This window comes from Dasypus novemcinctus, chromosome 25, assembly GCF_030445035.2.
Source record: "Dasypus novemcinctus isolate mDasNov1 chromosome 25, mDasNov1.1.hap2, whole genome shotgun sequence".
Classification (NCBI taxonomy): domain Eukaryota; kingdom Metazoa; phylum Chordata; class Mammalia; order Cingulata; family Dasypodidae; genus Dasypus; species Dasypus novemcinctus.
The window spans coordinates 47,703,697-47,721,030 of record NC_080697.1 but is presented as its reverse complement, the minus strand read 5'-3'; the positions used below and the strand labels follow the sequence as shown (position 1 = coordinate 47,721,030).

The following is a 17,334-nucleotide window of genomic DNA, read 5'->3' as shown; positions in this document are numbered from 1 at the left end:
GTGAGGGGTGCTTCCGGTTTAGTGGAAGATGGCGACCACGCAGTTTCCGGGCCCAAACCGGATGCTGACTGGGCAGGAAGAGGCTGGTAAAGGCGGGAGGAGGAGGACACCGGCGGAGAAGAAGCCAGATGGGCGCCATCTTGGGCAGAAGACAAAGGCGCTGGCGGAGAAGAAGGCGGAAGTCCGCCATCTTGGGGAGCAGCAGGAGTGGTTTCTGTCTGCTGTGCGGAGCTCGGGCGGGGAGGTTCGCGCTCGAGAGCAGCAGCAAGTTGGTCAGACAGAGAGTCAGTGTCAGCGGGCTCATCGGGATCACAGTCTAGAGGCCGTTTGGGAGAAGCTTCATAAACGGCCTCGGTCGGAGCGCCGAGGAGACAAGCGCGAATGGCAACGAGAATGGGTAAGAGGCCTGTTGGGAAGGTGCGTTTCTCGTGCTCCATGGCGGAGGTGACTCGATTTATGAGTCGCGAGTATGTGTCCGGGCTCCAGAGTTGGCAGGTGGCGAGCCACGGATTAAAAGGGAGCAAGAGATCCCAGTACTTTTGGAGCTGCCGCAAGGAGACACGGACTCCACTGGCATCGAGCAGGGCAGCGAGGGCCCTGACTTGTGGCACCTGACACAATGACAAAGAGGCGCCCATGACGGGACAGGGACAGGACGACGGCGAGGGGTCCCTTGGGGCTCGTCCGGGCGAGGGGTCCCTACCTGGAGAGGAGGACGATCACAGCAGCAGCAGCAGCAGAGAGGGGCCGGGGGAGGACCCGCCACGTTGGGCGCCAGTTGTAGCTGAGCGAGAGGGTTTCGTCCTCGCTCAGGCCCAAGAGTCAGGGGGGCTTGCTCCTGCCGATCAGCCGGCGGGGGGTGCCCCAAGAGGGAGCACCAGTTCTCCAGGCGTGGGGGACGTGCGGTTGGGGAAAAACCACGGAGACCGCTTGAGCGCAAGAACAGGTCTGCTTTATTGCGGAAGTACACTTGGTTATATAGGCAGGGAAGGGGGTGGAGTATGAAGGGGAGAGCAGGGCGGAGGGGTGGCTGTGGATTGGCTAAAACTGGGGGGGCAGGCCTCTGGTAATACGCCGTAAGCAGTTACTGGGGAAGAGGGCAGATTGTAGGTTGGTAATATGGGCGGGACTGGCGGGAAGGACGGCAGGGCTGGAAGGGGAGGAGGGGTGGAGAAAGGCGGTAACACAGACAACTGGAGGGTGGGGGAGGGGAGAGAAGTAAATTAAAAATCTTTTAAAAAAATGAGACAAAAGAGGAAATGCATACAATTCATGATTACTGAGAAAGGAACTGTCACACAGAACCTTGAGAATCAGGGCGGTGGGGCGGGGTGGGTGGTGGGCAGGTGAGGAGGATGGAGCTGTCCAAACTTTTCCACAACTTATCCCCAAAATGTGCAGTTCCCTTTGGAATCAATGAGGAATTGCTGACAGAAGATTTTGAAAAAGACACCCGCGCAAATAAAGGATAATTGGACTCTCGGGAGGAAAAAGAAAAGCCTCACAGGCAGAATTCCCTCTGGTTTCTTAAAGTTGTGAGCAGCTGGTTATATTACAAGGAGAGCAGAAAAAGAGAGAAAGAACATGAATGAAGTACTGTAAGGCAGTAAAAGGGACAGGGAAATTTATCTGGCACGTGCTAATGATATTCACAATAATTATAATACATAGGGTAATTAGCCACAAATGGTAATCCTCATAAATGACTGTAATTAGTGTAAATTCTTTTTTACGAAGATTCTTTTACTTTTTCTTCATTCTTATTATGGTTAACTGTATGAAGTAATGGAAGCTTTTCCTGATACCGATGTAGAGTTGAGTCTTCATCAGTCACATACTGCCCCTTACCCATTCACACGCAATTTTTACCCAACAAGACTGACTACATTTATTAAGCTCTTGCTGTATACTTGGCATTTTGCTAGATGCTGAGATGCTGAGAATGTGGAGACAGATGTCACAGGCTTGTGTGTGACTTTGAGTCTTGGATTTCTCATCTTCCTTTTAGAATTGTCAGGTGGGTCAAAGTAGCAAAGTACAGAAATATTTTCATTATGACTTAAAAGTTTTACAACTGCATTTCTCTGTGCAAATATTCATTAATTGGAGAGAAAACTTTATGAAAGTTAAGGAGGCTAATGTCAGGCATGGAAATAAACTTAGAAAATATTTGACTCTTGACCAAAATGTGTTTGGCCTGAAAGCCAGGACTTTGTGCAAACATTTGCATACTGGGGACTAAATCCCTGACATAGCCTTTAGCAAGTTGAAGGATTTCCTGTAATAACCCTCAGCACGTATTATAAAGACCAACTTCTCCTGGAATTATCCATCTACATTGACCCATTTACCTTTGTAAAAGGTTTTGCCTTTTTTTTTTTTTTTTAATTTTACATTTAGACCTATTTTGAACGTAATGGGATAATTTTTAAGTGTAGAATCATACTGATTTCTTCAACCGTGGTAAAAAAGGAAACCTATGAAAATATAATTCTGAGAAGATTTTCATTTGGTATGCTCTTGGATGGAAAAAATAGACAGAACTAAAAGATTTACTTGAACTATTCTCATTTACTAGACTGGCAAAAATTCAAAAGCTTAATAACCTACTGTTGGTGAGGCTGTAAGGAAGCAGACACCTTCGCAAATGGCTGCTGGGAATAGAAAACAGTATAGCCCATATGAAAGATAATTTGGAAATATTCAACAAAACTACTTAGATATTTACCCTTTGACCCAGTGATCACACTTCTAAGAATTTATCCTGATTTTATATCTCTAACAATTGAATATTTTTTCAAATGCATATATATTTTCAAGTGAAAATTTGAATTTTGCAAAATTTATATCCACCTTTATTGATATGGTTTCAGATTCCACTTTGCAACTAACCTTGAGATTTTCTGTACTATTAAAAAAATAGCTATAATTATCTGAAAAAACTATTAACATATTCCTTTTCTACCTCTACAGTAAATTTGCTGAAATTTTTGTTTTCGAAAATTAGTTATTTTTCATTAATATGTTACTTATCTTAACATACAATGAGTTTATTACTGGTCATCTAAAATGAACTAATAAATATTTTAAAATTTCTGTTTTGTTAATATGATAAATATGGATAAATATATACCATATAAGCAAATGCTTTTTGTGTTCCTCAATAACTTTTCATGTGTAAAAAGATCTTGAGGCCAAAAGCTTTCAGAACTGCTATATATCATTCTCCACCAAAATTAACCAGGGCTCCTTGGAGAAATGGCTAATTCCAGGCCTGAAGCAGGCAAAGTACAAGATGAGTCGAGGATATCTTCTTATTCTAGGAAGCAAAAATGCTCAAGAATTGACAAGAACTTATTAAAATGACACAGAAACCATCTTTAAGGGCTCCCACTGGCCAAATTTGGAATAATTGAAACATCAGAATGATCTTAATAGGGGAGCACATGTGGCTCAGTGGCTGAGCACCTACTTCCCACATGGGAGGTCCTGGGTTCAGTTCCTGGTGCCTCCTAAAAAAACACAAAACAACAAAACAAAACAAAAAGACCAACTTAGGGGCATGCATGTAGCTCAGTGGTTCAACACTGGCTTCCCACATACAAGGTCCCAAATTCAATGCCCAACCCCGATACTTTAAAAAAAAAAAAAGTTGTTAATAGATAATAACACATTAAATAGAAAAGAATTGCAATTCATAATGATATTTAAGAAAGGATGGAAAGAGAACTAGGGAGAGGAGAAAACTTTTTTCTTTTTTCAGAAAAATGGCAGCTAATAAATGTAGAAGAAATAATAAATTGTAAAAAAGTACATTTGCAAACCCCCAAAGTAATAACTGATTCAGACAAGGATCTCAATGGATGCTAAAATTATTAGTCAGATGGTTGGGGAGAATAGGGGGTCACGAAGTCTCAAAATACTACTCCACAGATTACTTATTAATTACAAACGAGGAAGACATATTTACCATGGAGAAATCTAGCAGACCACACTGCTTATTAGTACAAGGGGGAGATGACATATTTGCAATGGAGAAATCTAGTAGACCACACTGCTTACTTATTAGTACAGGGGAGACATGATATATTTATAATGAGAAATCTGGCTGCTACTATCTTAACCATGGAGTCATCAGTAATAGAACAAAGAGACATCGTGTGCCTCCTGATATGATTCACTGAGAAGGACACAAATCAACGCTGGATTATTCTTGATGAAAATGTTCCACCTGAATCTAATCAAGAAGGAAACAATCAGCAAATCCAGATTGGGGGGCATCTTACAAATCAACTGATGTGGACCCTTCAAAAAATTGTCCAAGGCATGAAAGAGAAAAAAAGGGGAAAAAAGGCCAGTGGCCAGGGAATTATTCCAGAATTAAGGGTACTGAGAGAGAGAGACATCAAAATGCACTGTATGATCCTTAACTGGATTCTGGAGGGGAAGAGGCACCACAGGAAGGTCTGCTCTAACCTGTTGCTGACCCCCTGCCAGGGAATCCCTTTGGCCTGATGGTGTCTCACCCTGTAGCAGCTCTGCACCAGACAGGCCTAACCTCCTTCCATTGCTTTTGCCAAACTGTCTCTCTCTTTATTGCCCAAATACCTTACCCCTTTGAATTTTTTTTCTCCATTACCCTTGCCTCTGGCTCTCTTTCTCTTGCCTCTGCATTTGTAATGCTCTTCTGTCTGCCTAGAAAAAGGTTGGCCTTTAATTTCCCTGGAGAACTCATACCGATTCTTCTAGAATTTGGAAAGCCTTCTTGGAGGCCTCAGGTTATTACTGGTCTGGCCTTCTTTGGTTCTCTTAAGGAGATGTGTGTGTATTTCAGTTAAGGCACTTCCTGTGCTGTGTTGCAATTACATTTTTTTTTTTAGGATTGAACCCAGGACCTCTTATTTGGGAAGCAGGCCTTCAACGGCTTGAGCCACATCCACTCCCTTGTAATTACTTTTTATAGGCCTGCCTCCCACCAGGGCCACTCAACTCTGAGTTCCTAGGTGGGGACCTGGAGCTTAGTCACTTTTTCACTCTAGTCTCCTAACTGTGCCTGGCAAATGGCACTCGCGTCAACATTGTCTTTGTTTGCCGGAGGGCTGCTGATGCAAAGTACCAGAAACATGCTGGCTTTTTAAAAAAAAGATTTATTTATTTATTTATTTCTCTCCCCTCCCCCGCCCCCCCACCCTGGTTGTCTGTTCTCTGTGTCTATTTGCTGCGTCTTCTTCTTTGTCCGCTTCTGATGTTGTCAGAGGCACGGGAGTCCGTGTTTCTTTTTGTTGTGTCATCTTGTTGCATCAGCTCTCCGTGTGGGCAGCACCATTCTTAGGCAGGCTGCACTTTCTTTCAGGCTGGGCGGCTGTCCTTATGGGGTGCATTCCTTGCACATGGGGCTCCCCTATGCGGGGGACACCCCTGTGTGGCACGGCACTCCTTGTGCGCATCAGCGCTGCACGTGGGCCAGCTCCACACGGGTCAAGGAGGCCTGGGGTTTGAACCGCGGACCTCTCATGTGGTAGGTGGACGCCCTAACCACTGGGCCAAGTCTGCTTCCCTATGTTGGATTTTAAAGTGGGAAATGTATTAGGGTAAAAGCTTACAGTTCAGGAGGCTGTGTAATGTCCAAATCAAGGCATCAGCAGAGATGCTTTCTCACAAAAGTCAGCTACTGGTGATCCTGGGGTCCTGCCACATGGCAAAGCAGGATGGTGGCCAATCTCTGCCAAGGTGCTCCCCTTTTCCTCTGGGCTCACCATCTTTGGGAGAGCAATTATGGGAGATCAGGCATATGGCTCGTCTCTTCAGTCTTGAGCTGCTTGGTGGCCCCAGCCTCTTGGGAGCTTTGTGTTTTAGCTTCAGCTTCTAGCAGTCCTTGAGTCCTCTCTCTCACTTGGCTGGTTCAAAATGGCAGCTTCCTTTTTCTGTGTCTATGTCTCTGATTATACAGACCCAGCAAGAGGGCAGAGACCCAACCTGAGTCATGCCTCATTGACAGTCCATTCAAAAGCCCTAAAGCCATCTTATCAAGTAATCTAATCAAAGAGCCCTTAACTGAATTCAATGCAATCAAAGGGCCCCACACTCACAGGAATTGATTAGTTTAAGAATATAATCTTTTTCTGAGATTCACAAAATCCAAACTGTCAGAAACAAATAAACACTTTATAAAATATTTTTTTAAAAAGTCAGCTTATGTGTGTAGAAAAATGCCTCCCAAGTGCCTTAGGCTGCATTTCAAACAAGACTACCAGATAAATAACTTAAGTGTAAGAGAATGGCCTAAGGTAAGAATTTTAACAATTCAACTGATAATAACATTATTACAGTAACTCAGAGTAATTCAACTCAGCATGAGAAATCGAGAAGTGAGAACAATCAATGTGTTCTTCTTTCAGACAATATGACAAGTAATCTTAACTACTTATCTTTGATTTTTTTCCTGTTGTAAAACATTGCTTCATCTTCTCATAAGGAAAATCAGATCACTTTAATTTGTGTAAAGTCCCTTTCAGGAATGGAAATTGTTTGGGAGCTCTGACCTCTGCTAAGAAATACCAGGTACAGACCATTATATATCTTGTCATAACTTAAAAAAATTGTGCAGGAGAAAGTGTAAACTATAATGCAAACTACAATCCACACTTAGGGGCAATGCCCCAAAATACTCTCATCAATTGTTAAAATATACCACACTAATGAAGAATGCTGTTAATGTGGGAAAGTGTGGGAGGTGTAGGGAGTGGGGCATATGGGAATCCCCCATATTTTTTGCATGACACTTATGTAATCTAAGTATCTTTCAAAAATTAAAATGCATATATATAAAATAATAAGCAAGTACTATAATAAAGGAAATATAGATGCACAGGTGAAGACCGTTCAAGCCCTCTAGTAACCAAAGGCATTAAAATAAAAACACTTAGGAGATTAAATTTTACCAAATCATATTGGCAAATGTTAAAATAAGGAGAATGTTCAATGCCAGCCTGGTATAGTGAGATTGAAAATGCCATACCCTGCTGATAGCACACACATTGATTCAACTTTACAGGAAATCAATTTATATATACTAAGGGCTCTTATGTAAAAAATCAGATTGTCTGTATTTATTCACTTGGGAGTGTATAGACTTAATGGGGGTTATGAAAAAGTAAAAGTCAAATTAAAAACAAAACAAAAAGGAAACGCAAGGAAGCTGGCTCTGTGCTACCTGTTGGATAGGAAGCCAGAGCTCGGTGCATGTCTCACTCTGCCATGCACTGGCTGTAAGATCTTGGGTAAATTACTGAACTTTTCTGATTCCTAATCTGTCAAATGGAGACAGAAATACCCACTTGGTAGATATTTTGTAAGCATTAAACAAGGTTAAAATCTACTTAAAGTATATGACATATAGTGGGCAGTTATTATTTTGGGAATATATCTGTAATCTAGTAGTATTCATAAAATGTTACTCTGGTAAGGCACTTAGGAAACCTATTGTTTAAACCCTTTCCCTTACAGATAAGAAGCAGATGCCCAGAGTGGTTAAATAACTGCCAATGTCACACACCCTCAACCAACCCCAAAGGAAAAGTCTCAGAGCCTATAAGTTGGTCCTTTCCTTTCAGCTCATCCCAAGGAAGAAGAGCTGTCTTTTAGTGATAAGACAGATTTATATTGCCAAAGGTTTCCAGTTTGTTTTCCTACCCATTCAAAATGTGCAGAGAATGAAGAAAAATATTCTTTACTGAGCACCAGAATATTTGCCTCCAAACTTCCTCAGATGGAGAGTTATGTACAAAGACAGTGAACCTTACTGTGGTGGAGTGATTTGTGTATTCTGTTTTAGACATGATCTTGGTCTTGGTCTGCAGTCTGGTGGGTGTGGACTCATAAATAAGATCTTTTCGAGATGTTACTTTAGCGAAAATGTGACCCAATGAATCAGTTTGGGCTTTTACCTGGATTACTGAAACCCTTTATAGGCAAAGGTGAAAGTCAGACAAAGAAAGAAGCCAGGAGAGGCCGCCATGTGCTTTGTCCTGTGATAGAAAAACCAAGGAGCAAGGATCCCCCACAGCCCGCCCCAGAATGCCAGTCTTCAGGGAGGAAGCATCACCTTGATGACGCCTTGTGTTTGGACTTCTAGCCTCACCACCGTGGGCCAATAAATTCCTGTTGTTTAAGTCAACCAATTGCATGGTGTTTGTTCTACCAGCTAAGAAACGGAAACACCTATCAAGCCTCCCTCTAAGGAAATTTGAACAAAGACAGCAGCTTTTGTCATGAAAGACGCCATTTGTGGGATCCAATTCTGAATATAAGGTCTGACTGCATATAGTTGTAAGCCAGATGCTCTGATAGTTCTCCATACTTCAAGGGTTGTATGCTGAGCTCCAGACCTACATACCCTAACTGGATATCAGTTAGGAATCCTTGGCTCTTGGGATACTAGCGTGAACAGAGCAGTGTTACCAGCCCTGCGCTTCTGAGGCTTATTGACTAGGGTGGGTGGGGCATTAGTCAAGCAGTCACACAGATGATGGTACAGTAGCAGAGCTTTGCACTTTATAAATGTTTGTTGAATGAGTGCAGCAACAAATGATTCATCCCTTTAATACCCAAATAAATGTAGTCTGAGTTCTCAACCTGCTTATGGTCCAGGCTTTCATCAGGGACCCCCTCCAGGAATCCAAAAGAATTTTCTGATGGTCCGCAAATCACTTCCTCACCACTCCAGCCAAAAACTAAGAGATTTTAGTTCTTCCCTGGGTCACTGTTAGTACCCAGGCTTCTTCTATTTTTCCTAGACATGTTTTTCCCAAGGTAAGCACATGCCCTTTCCTTATCCTCTACAAACACAGCCAAGAACCAGGCCAAGGATATTTTTCAAAAAGTTTGCTGAGTGCTTAGAGATAACAAAGAGAATTGCATAGCAAACAATCACAAGCAAAACAACAGCAAACCTTAAGACAGGATAGCAGATACAATGTCTTCTTCTATCCATGGGTCAAGTCCTTCCATGGGGTTCCAACTGGGCATGTCTACTGCCTTGCTGCTGGGAAGAGTTCACTCCATAACTCATAGGTCTTCATCCAAGGTCTACCCCAAATCACCAAGGCCCTGGAGCGGGGTAGGGAACAATAGTCTCTTCACCTATAAATATAATCTCAGAAATGCAACTCTATACCTAATTAAGTGACTCTTTTACATTATTAGGTAGAGACTTTAACTGCTTATTGTCTGTAAGTTTTGTATTACAGAGTAGAATGTTAACTTTACCTTTGCCGAAGAAAAGCCTCATGAAATATTTTCCACACATGCAAAAAAACCTTTCCATTCCCAAATGTGAATTCACATGTGGAAAACTAGAGAGTCCAAAGTCATTTTGATATAGCTCTTTTCTCTATGCTTCTAGCCTTTAAAAATACTGGACTCTGTTCTTGGCTGAAGGTCACCACATACCAAGTGCTCATTACATTGAACATGGCATGTGAACCGAGTACGTGCTCTCCATTTCTCCTCTCCTTTCCATGTTTCCTAACTACTTCCACCCCAAAGCTTCCTCATAGTAGCCTGCCCTGAATTACATCTCTCCATTTTTTGGTTTTTTTTTTCCCCTTTGGAAACAAAATAAGGATGTGTTTTCTTATGCTTTTCCATTTGAGTTCAATGGAAGAGTGATCCCTCCAAAGGACACGCCCTTCTATTAAAAAGTAATTGTTCTGCCAGAAGAAGACAGAGCTGCTCTCAAGTGTTGATCAAGAAAAATGTATGACCAACAGGCTGATCAACCATGCCTGTGTGGAAAAACTAGAGGCAAAAGGAAATAGCAGAAAAAATACTTGAAAAAGAAGTAACGATGGTGGATTGAACAGCTACTTGCCTCCTTTCTGAAATCGCACTTAAACACAGTAAAGAGATTTTCCAAATGCATAAACTCATGACCCACAGAGAAGAATGAGAGAAGAAACAATAGCTTCAGACTTTTGCAAGCCAAAAGCACTTAAGATCTGGAAAGCCAAAATCTTAAACTATCAGTGTAGAAAACCAAGAATCAACCCAATTTACTCAGAAACACACCCCCCAAAGCTCAAGGTTAGTAAACACCTAGTCTTCCAGAAGAAAGATAAAGGAGGTAGCTGCTGAAATAAGGAGGGTCATTTTGATAGTCATTTTTAAAAGAAGCTGCCAGATCGCCAAATCCCCTCCCCAGCTCTGTACAGCATGGTGATTGCACCTTTCTTATACCAGCAAAAGATGGCATTTTATTTTCTAGAGGTGAAAGCGAGGTTCCCTGGAATGGGGAACCCTAGGCTCAGCTAAGGACAGGGCTACCATGCTGTCGAGGAGCAATTGTCAGGAATGCTTTTCCCCGAGTTCTTTCGTTGGTCAATTGCTGCTCATCCTTCAGCCCCACCTCCTCTCTCAAGCTTCCTCAGATTTTCAAAGCTCAGTTTCTCAGCATGAATAGCACTCCCAACTCTCCCTTCACAGCACTTACCACACTATTTGTGTAATTTTTATCCATTGTGTCTACTAATAGATTATAACAAGCTCTATAAAGTCAGGGTACATTATTCTCAGTGCTATGCCCAGGATTTGGCACATAATAGGACTCAATGCATACGTGTTGATGGAATGAATAAAATGAATCAATGAAGTTGTAGGCTGTAACATAGCTCATGTGAAGAGAAGGCACGGGGCTTCCATGATGGTGTGGGCCAGAAGTGAGAGAAGAGGCCCAGAACCAAAGATAAGAACAGGATGCCAACTCAGACCCCAGGAGGACTCAAAAGTAAGTTCCAACGTGTAGGAAGCAAACTGCACAAGAGGCGTTCAGTGCTGATTTTAACTGCTAAGCTGAGCCAGGGAGGACTTTCTGAAGATCTTGGGGGGGGGGGGGGAAGAAGACCAGACAGAAAAATTTTGAAAGCTGGATGGTGCCACATCTTGGTGGGGATGTTGGGATATGTACTACTGGAGGGAGGGTGTACTGGTGCAACCATTCAGGAAAGCAAGTGAGAAATACTTTAGTCAAATTAAGGTAGGCTTTCCCTATGGCTCCACAATTATCCTTCTGGGTATTGAGCACAAGGAAATTATACTGGAGATCCATAAATTTGTATGCACGAAGATGCTCATTTCAGCATTATTTGTGGTAGCAAGAAGTAGGGGGCAGCCTGGCTGTCCATCAGAGGGGGAAGTTTTGGGGGAAATGTGATAGGTACCCCACAGAGTATAATGTAGCTGTTAGAAGCAATAAATTACATGTACACATAGCAACAGATAGGGATCTTTAAAACAGTGTACTTGATGGAAAAAGTAAGAAACATGACATTAAGTAAAATATTTTCATGAATTAAAAATGCATGCACATAAAACAATATTATAACTATTGAAAGAGTATATTAGGATAAAAAGCTATGTAATCAATTAATTGACTATGGCAGAGGGAGGAGTGGGGAATAGAGGAAAGTGGAATGAATGAGCAAGCGAGCCATTGAATGAATGAGAATAATGAGGAAGCAAGCAAAAGAAAAGAAAACAGAGTAGTGACCATGTGTGATCAAGTGAGTGGCAGGATTAGCTCAGCAACTGGGGTCCAAACAACAACAGAAAACAGCCAAACAAACAAAGAAACCACAATAAAGAAAGAGAGGAAAGAGTTACCCAAAGAGGGTAGATATACCAATGTGCTCATGATTTGAAACATGAAGTCTATGCTTATTTTAAAATTGAAGTCTATGTGACAGAAGGGCAGGAAAATAATGAAATTCATATTAGATTTTGTAAATGTCAGATGATTGCAAGGGAGTCCTGGGTATGTTAATACACAAAAATATTCTCTGCAGGTTTAATTACTATTTGCTGTATTTGATTTACTTAAAACATGCCTGTGGCTTTAGGGTGTCTGAGTGTAAAGAAATAAAATAGAACTTAAGATTATAATCATTTAGCTACAGTCTCCTTTCTGGAGACAACAAAGGTCCTATCTGTTAGAAAATGCTAGGCCAAGCTGAGAAACATGTCAAACACTGTTCCTATTTCAAAGGGACTTAGAAGACAGCAATAGACGACTTGGAGCTGTGCCTTCTTTGAAGTCCAGCCACACATCCAAGTTCTGCCACGACAATTGGTTGTGTTTTTCTAGCTTATTGTTTTCAACAACGTTCTGTTGTTAGTTGGGTTAAAAGTAATTAGTAGGGGCATTTTCAGGACTTGGAGTTGTCCTGGGTGGTGCTGCAGGGACAGTTACTGGACATTGTATGCCCTCCCATGGCTCACTCGGTGGACTGGGGGAAGAGTGTAAACTATAACGTGGACGATTGTTCATGTGGTGCAGCAGTGCTCAACGATGTATTCACCAAGTGCAATGAATGTCCCATGATGATGGGGGGAGGTTGTTGTGGGAGGAGTAGGGTGGGGGGATGGAGGGGTATATGGAGACCTCATATTTTTTAATTTAACATTAAAAATAAATAAATAAAGACCAAAATAAAGGGTATGGGTGTTTCTGTATGCTCCCTGCCCCTTCCCCGCCCCACTCCTCCCACACCGGCAACCTCCTCCATCATTGTGGAATTCAGAGGGTGGAGTGTAACAATTTGACATGGTTATGAATTCCAAAAATAGATATTAGACTATGCTTGCAATTTGGTCTGTACCTGAGCATGATTCAGTTATGATTAGGGCTTTGATTGGGCCACATCATTAGGGTATTTAGTCCCACCTTTTGGTGGGTGGAGACTCACAGATAAAAGACATGGCAAAGGACAGTCGGGGGGTTTTGATGTTGGAGTTTGATGCTGAAGCCTTAAGCTGGAGTCCCAGGAAGTAAACTCACAGAGGAAACAGAAGCAAGACCCAGGAAGAGAGGAACCCTGAGCCCAGGAAGAAGCAAGCCCTGGGAAGAGAGGAACCCATGAAGCCTGAATCCTCACAGATGTTGGCAGCCATCTTGCTCTAAATGAAAATAGACTTTGGTGAGGGAAGTGTCTTATGCTTTAATGCCTGCTATCTGAAAGCTCCTACCCCAAATAAATATAAAAAAAGTAATTAGTAACGATAATTAAAGTACCCACGTTGGCAAATTTTTTACTTTTCAAAAATAAGTTCTATCAAATGCTCTCTCATATTTTCAATGTGCATTCTTTTTTGATAGTAAGATGAATTTTATTGGTGCAAGTACTTTGAATTAGGAAAAAAAATCAAAGTTTATTAATAAAACTTTCAATGAACATTGCAAAAAGAATTTTGAGAGCCACTTTTTGGTAACAAAAAAAGAGGAGGGAGATGAAACTTTCCAGAGACATCTGATGAAAGTTCCAAAGGATCGCACACTGCTTACACATCTGCAGGTCAACCGTGGTTGCACAAGTTACATTCATTCCTTCATTTTCTCGATATATTTTTTTCTTTTAGTTTTCTTTCTCTTGTTCAACCTGTTGAGATTTGGCTCTAGGTTTAAGAATTTTGTCTGATCCTTTCTCCATTTTAGCCAGCAGATAACCAGGAGCTGAGAAAGCCCTTGCTGGAAGCAGAGGATGAGGGACTGTGGTGTGGGAAAAAAGAGTTTAACTTTGTCCTTATTGTAAATATTGCACCTGTTCTATTGTTGTGTATGTGGCAGTTGTTCCCTATTATTGTAGATGATGTTGCAGTTCAGATAGCAAACAGCTGCTCTGTAGTTTCCAATAAATATGAGGGTTGAGGCTCTCAGTTCCAGAAGTTGTGAGTCCCTTGGTCCTTACTTTGTTTCTTCTCTTATGTCTTTCTTGCTGTCCTCTGCTTCGTAAAGTTCTGTGTTGCCTTCCCTACAAGCCAACCTACTATGAGCTGACTGCAGCACTGTGGCCCAGGTAGAGGAAGTGGCGAGATCCAAACATGCGCCATGAGTTCGAGGATCCAGCACTTGTGGCATACAGGTGGCTGGTACTGCTCACAGAAAGCATGGCAAGAACTGATGCTCGAAAAGTAGGTTTTGGCAAAGGAAGGTTAATTAGATCCTGTCTCAACCATCAGATTTTAAGCTTCCTGAGAACAGAGTCTTCCATTTCCATGCTTTTCTAAAACCTTGCACACTGCTTGCCTTGAACCCACTAAGGGTTTAGGAAATGCTCGTTGATAATGAGGAGGGGATTGGGTCTTCTGGCTCCTTCTGAGAGCTGTTCAGCTGTGGTGCAGCACACTGTGGGGCTGCCAGGAAAGGGACTGAAAAGAAGAGGGCCAGGGGCTAGGGTGCCACAAGCAACCCAAAAGGTAGACGCCTGCACAGTGAGACTGCGCAATGGCCGTCTAATTCTCCCTCGGCTCTGTTAGGGAATCGTGTGACTAGAAGCCAGGATGTCCGCAATGTCAAGGAGTCCTTGTAAACATTTTCAAAAAGCCCAGAGGACTCTGGGCAAAATACAGAAACGTACAGAGAAAGAAATATTCTATCTTCTGGGAAAGTCAAAACTAACAAGAGCAGGCTCCTGGGAAAACAGGACCCCTCTTCTCCAACATGTCGTTTTTTTCCAGTTTTGACTGATTAAATAAACACATAAAAACTTCCTGTCCCTTTTAGGAGAAGGAGAGGGACGAGCAGGATTATCCCCACTGAATGGCCAGAGCGTGGCTGCAGGGCCGGCACGTGCTCCCTCTCTCAGCACAAGGGGCACTTCCCGGGCACGCTGGCATCGGGGCAGAGGATGGTTGTTGGCGCAAGGGAAGCCCCTCCCGGGGCCCGTTGTCCTGTGCTGAGCCCGGGACTCCCTGCCACATGCCAAGCTCCTTCTCAAAGCGGAGAGCAGCCACTGGGTGAGCCCCTCTCCTGGAGCAAACCCACGGGTGTCCAGCTACTCTGCGGCTGCCACCTGCACCCTCAAGGGCCGACAGGAGCCTGGGGGACTCTGTGCCTCGTCCTGCTGGTGCCCAGCTGGTGAAGTCCAGCTGCACCACGTGACACACGTGGCATTGGCCAGTGCCCTTCCTTGGCCCTCCCCGAAGCATAGCCAGTCGTGTTAGGTGGTGTATTTCCTCCCAGCTTTTTCCTTTAGCAGGTGTCTCTACATAGTTGTAGTGAGGGTGGACATAATTTTTCCTTTTCGTTTATTTAACAATTTTAGTAAGCATTTTATGAGAATATTGAGACATGCATAAATCATGATCCATGAATTTTCACAAAAGGCAGATATTCCCTTAACCGACACCCAGATCAAGAAAGAGAAAATTGCCAGCACCCTAGAAGTCCCTCTCATGGCTTATTCCTCTCTCCTCCTTAAGTGAATAACACATTTCCCCCCTTATCAATTTCTAAATGATCTTCACGACCATCCACTTTAATGATTCCATAATTTTCTAACGAATTAATATGCCATAGTTAATTTAGCCCTTTCTTCGTTGATGAGCAATGAGGTTGCCTTAAGATAAACAGGCTCATTTTAAAACTTCTGCATATTTTGCATTGTTTTCTCAGTTAGATGACAGGAACTGGGGCCACTGAGTTAAAGGCTATCGCATTGAAAAACCAGCTCTGTGTCATACAAGCTCTGTGACCCTGGGCTCTGGAGGTGGCTTAAATTCTCTGAGCCCAGTGCATCTTCTAAGAATAAAGGCATCCTCCTAAATAAACCCAATACCGTTATTCATTCTTAAGGAAATGAACAGTAATTCCCCAATTTTGGATGACCACATGATTACCATCCAAACCATGACAACTCTGAGAGTGAAAGTGGTGGTACTAAATTACTATGCCTGCAGATCAGGCATGGACCAGGACCGTTTCAGGCAAACCGAGAAGTGTGGAAACTCTCCTAGATACCAGCTCTATTCAGTCCATACTTTCCCCAATTGTCCAAAAAATGGCTTTCAGACCAGGATCCAATCAGTTATGCTTTGCATTCGATTGCTATAACTCCTTAATGCCCTCTGCCTCATTTTCCCATTACACTGACATTTTGGAGAGACCAAGGTCTATTGTCCCGTGAATGGCCCACATTCTTGATTTCTCTGATTCTTTCTTCACTGTGTCATTTAACTTTTTCTTCTATCTCCAGTATTTCCTACAACTGGAAATTCCATCTCAAGGCCATTAGATGAAGATTTATGTGAGAATACACCATATGTGTGCCACATGGCGTCCCATTAGCAGAGACTGTCCAAAAGAGTCTCTGTTAGCGATAGCTGTGTCACTCGTTTAAATTGGTGGCTGCCAGATCATTTCCTTTGCAATTAGCAAGCAAGTCTGTGGGGTGATACTTCAGTACCAGGCAAATATTCTGTTCCTCAAGGCATTTCCCCCTAATTGCTTTCGCATCCAGTAATGAGCCTTTCCTAAATCCAAGATTTCATTTGGGTTGCAAAATAGTTGATTTTCTAATTCTATCATTCCTTCCGCAATTATTGTCAAGCATTCTTCTGTGAAGGTCTTCTCTTATCAATTGGGATGAACCATGGTGTCTTTAAACAAGGCAGGGTAACTTCAATTTAAACCTTTTAATTGCCAATTTCAGAGTAAAGAGTTGATCTAATGATATAAGTCGCCTCCAGAGGGGGCAGATGAGTTTCTCCAGCCTCCCCGCCCCCACCGACTCAGCCCTACCCCCACCACACACACACACACACACACACACACACACACTATGGCTCATGGATTTTTCTTTGGCCAATGGGAGTTCCTGGAAATTGGCTCTTGGATCTTTTTGTTATGCCCCCCTTTCACCTTGGAGTGCTACCTTGCTATCCAAAAGCACAAAGACGTCCCAGAATCACCTGCATTTTCTATGCTCCAGAACTCAGACCAACCATTTCTTCAAGGCGCCCTAGGGTGCTTTGTAAAAATATGGGTTTCAGAATTAGAACCTGAATTTGAAAAACTCTCTCCTCCCTGCCATGCAGTTTTTAATTAAGTTAGGTTTGGAATGCCTTCTCTAATGTAAGACCTAGCACAGTTTCTGGCACACAGTAGGTGCTCAATAAAAAATGTCATTTTTATTTTTCCTTCTCGTCCCTAGACTTGAAACTTGGCTTAAACCAAAGTATTAATTCAAATCCAAAGTATGTTGCATTACTTTCCAACAATTAAATTAGACCCAATTTAAATATCAATTTTGTTCTAAATCAAGCCAGAGTAAAGAAAATTTAATAATATCCTGGGGTGTCCAGCTCCCAAGCAGTATATTTTCCTAACACCAGTGACCCTGAGCAAGATCAGAACATTATTATTATAATGTATTATTCATCGTATGTGAATAAACTGATATTTTATTTGACTAAAATTATTTCCCCTCATTTCTAAAATGTTGTCACACCACCCTAGAGATGGTATCTTAAGTTTTTTTTCTAAATCAAGCTGAAGGAAATTCC

General features: G+C 42.4%; 1 protein-coding gene across 5 annotated transcripts in view; it reads right to left on the bottom strand.

Moving 5' to 3' along the window:
* The window catches only part of LOC131276009 (ferritin light chain-like), a 178,559-nt gene that overhangs the window by 65,485 nt on the left and 95,740 nt on the right, over nucleotides 1–17,334 (bottom strand). For 4 of the 5 annotated variants that reach the window (XR_011647408.1, XR_011647407.1, XR_011647409.1 and 1 more), the window contains one exon: nucleotides 8,952–9,108. The exons of the other annotated variant lie outside the window; for it this stretch is intronic. Coding sequence is in view for 1 of the 4 variants with exons in the window: in XM_071211851.1 (XP_071067952.1) it covers nucleotides 9,030–9,108 (79 nt within the window). In the remaining 3 variants the exon portion in view is untranslated. The remainder of the gene's footprint in view (nucleotides 1–8,951; nucleotides 9,109–17,334) is intronic. 5 annotated transcript variants of the gene reach the window in all.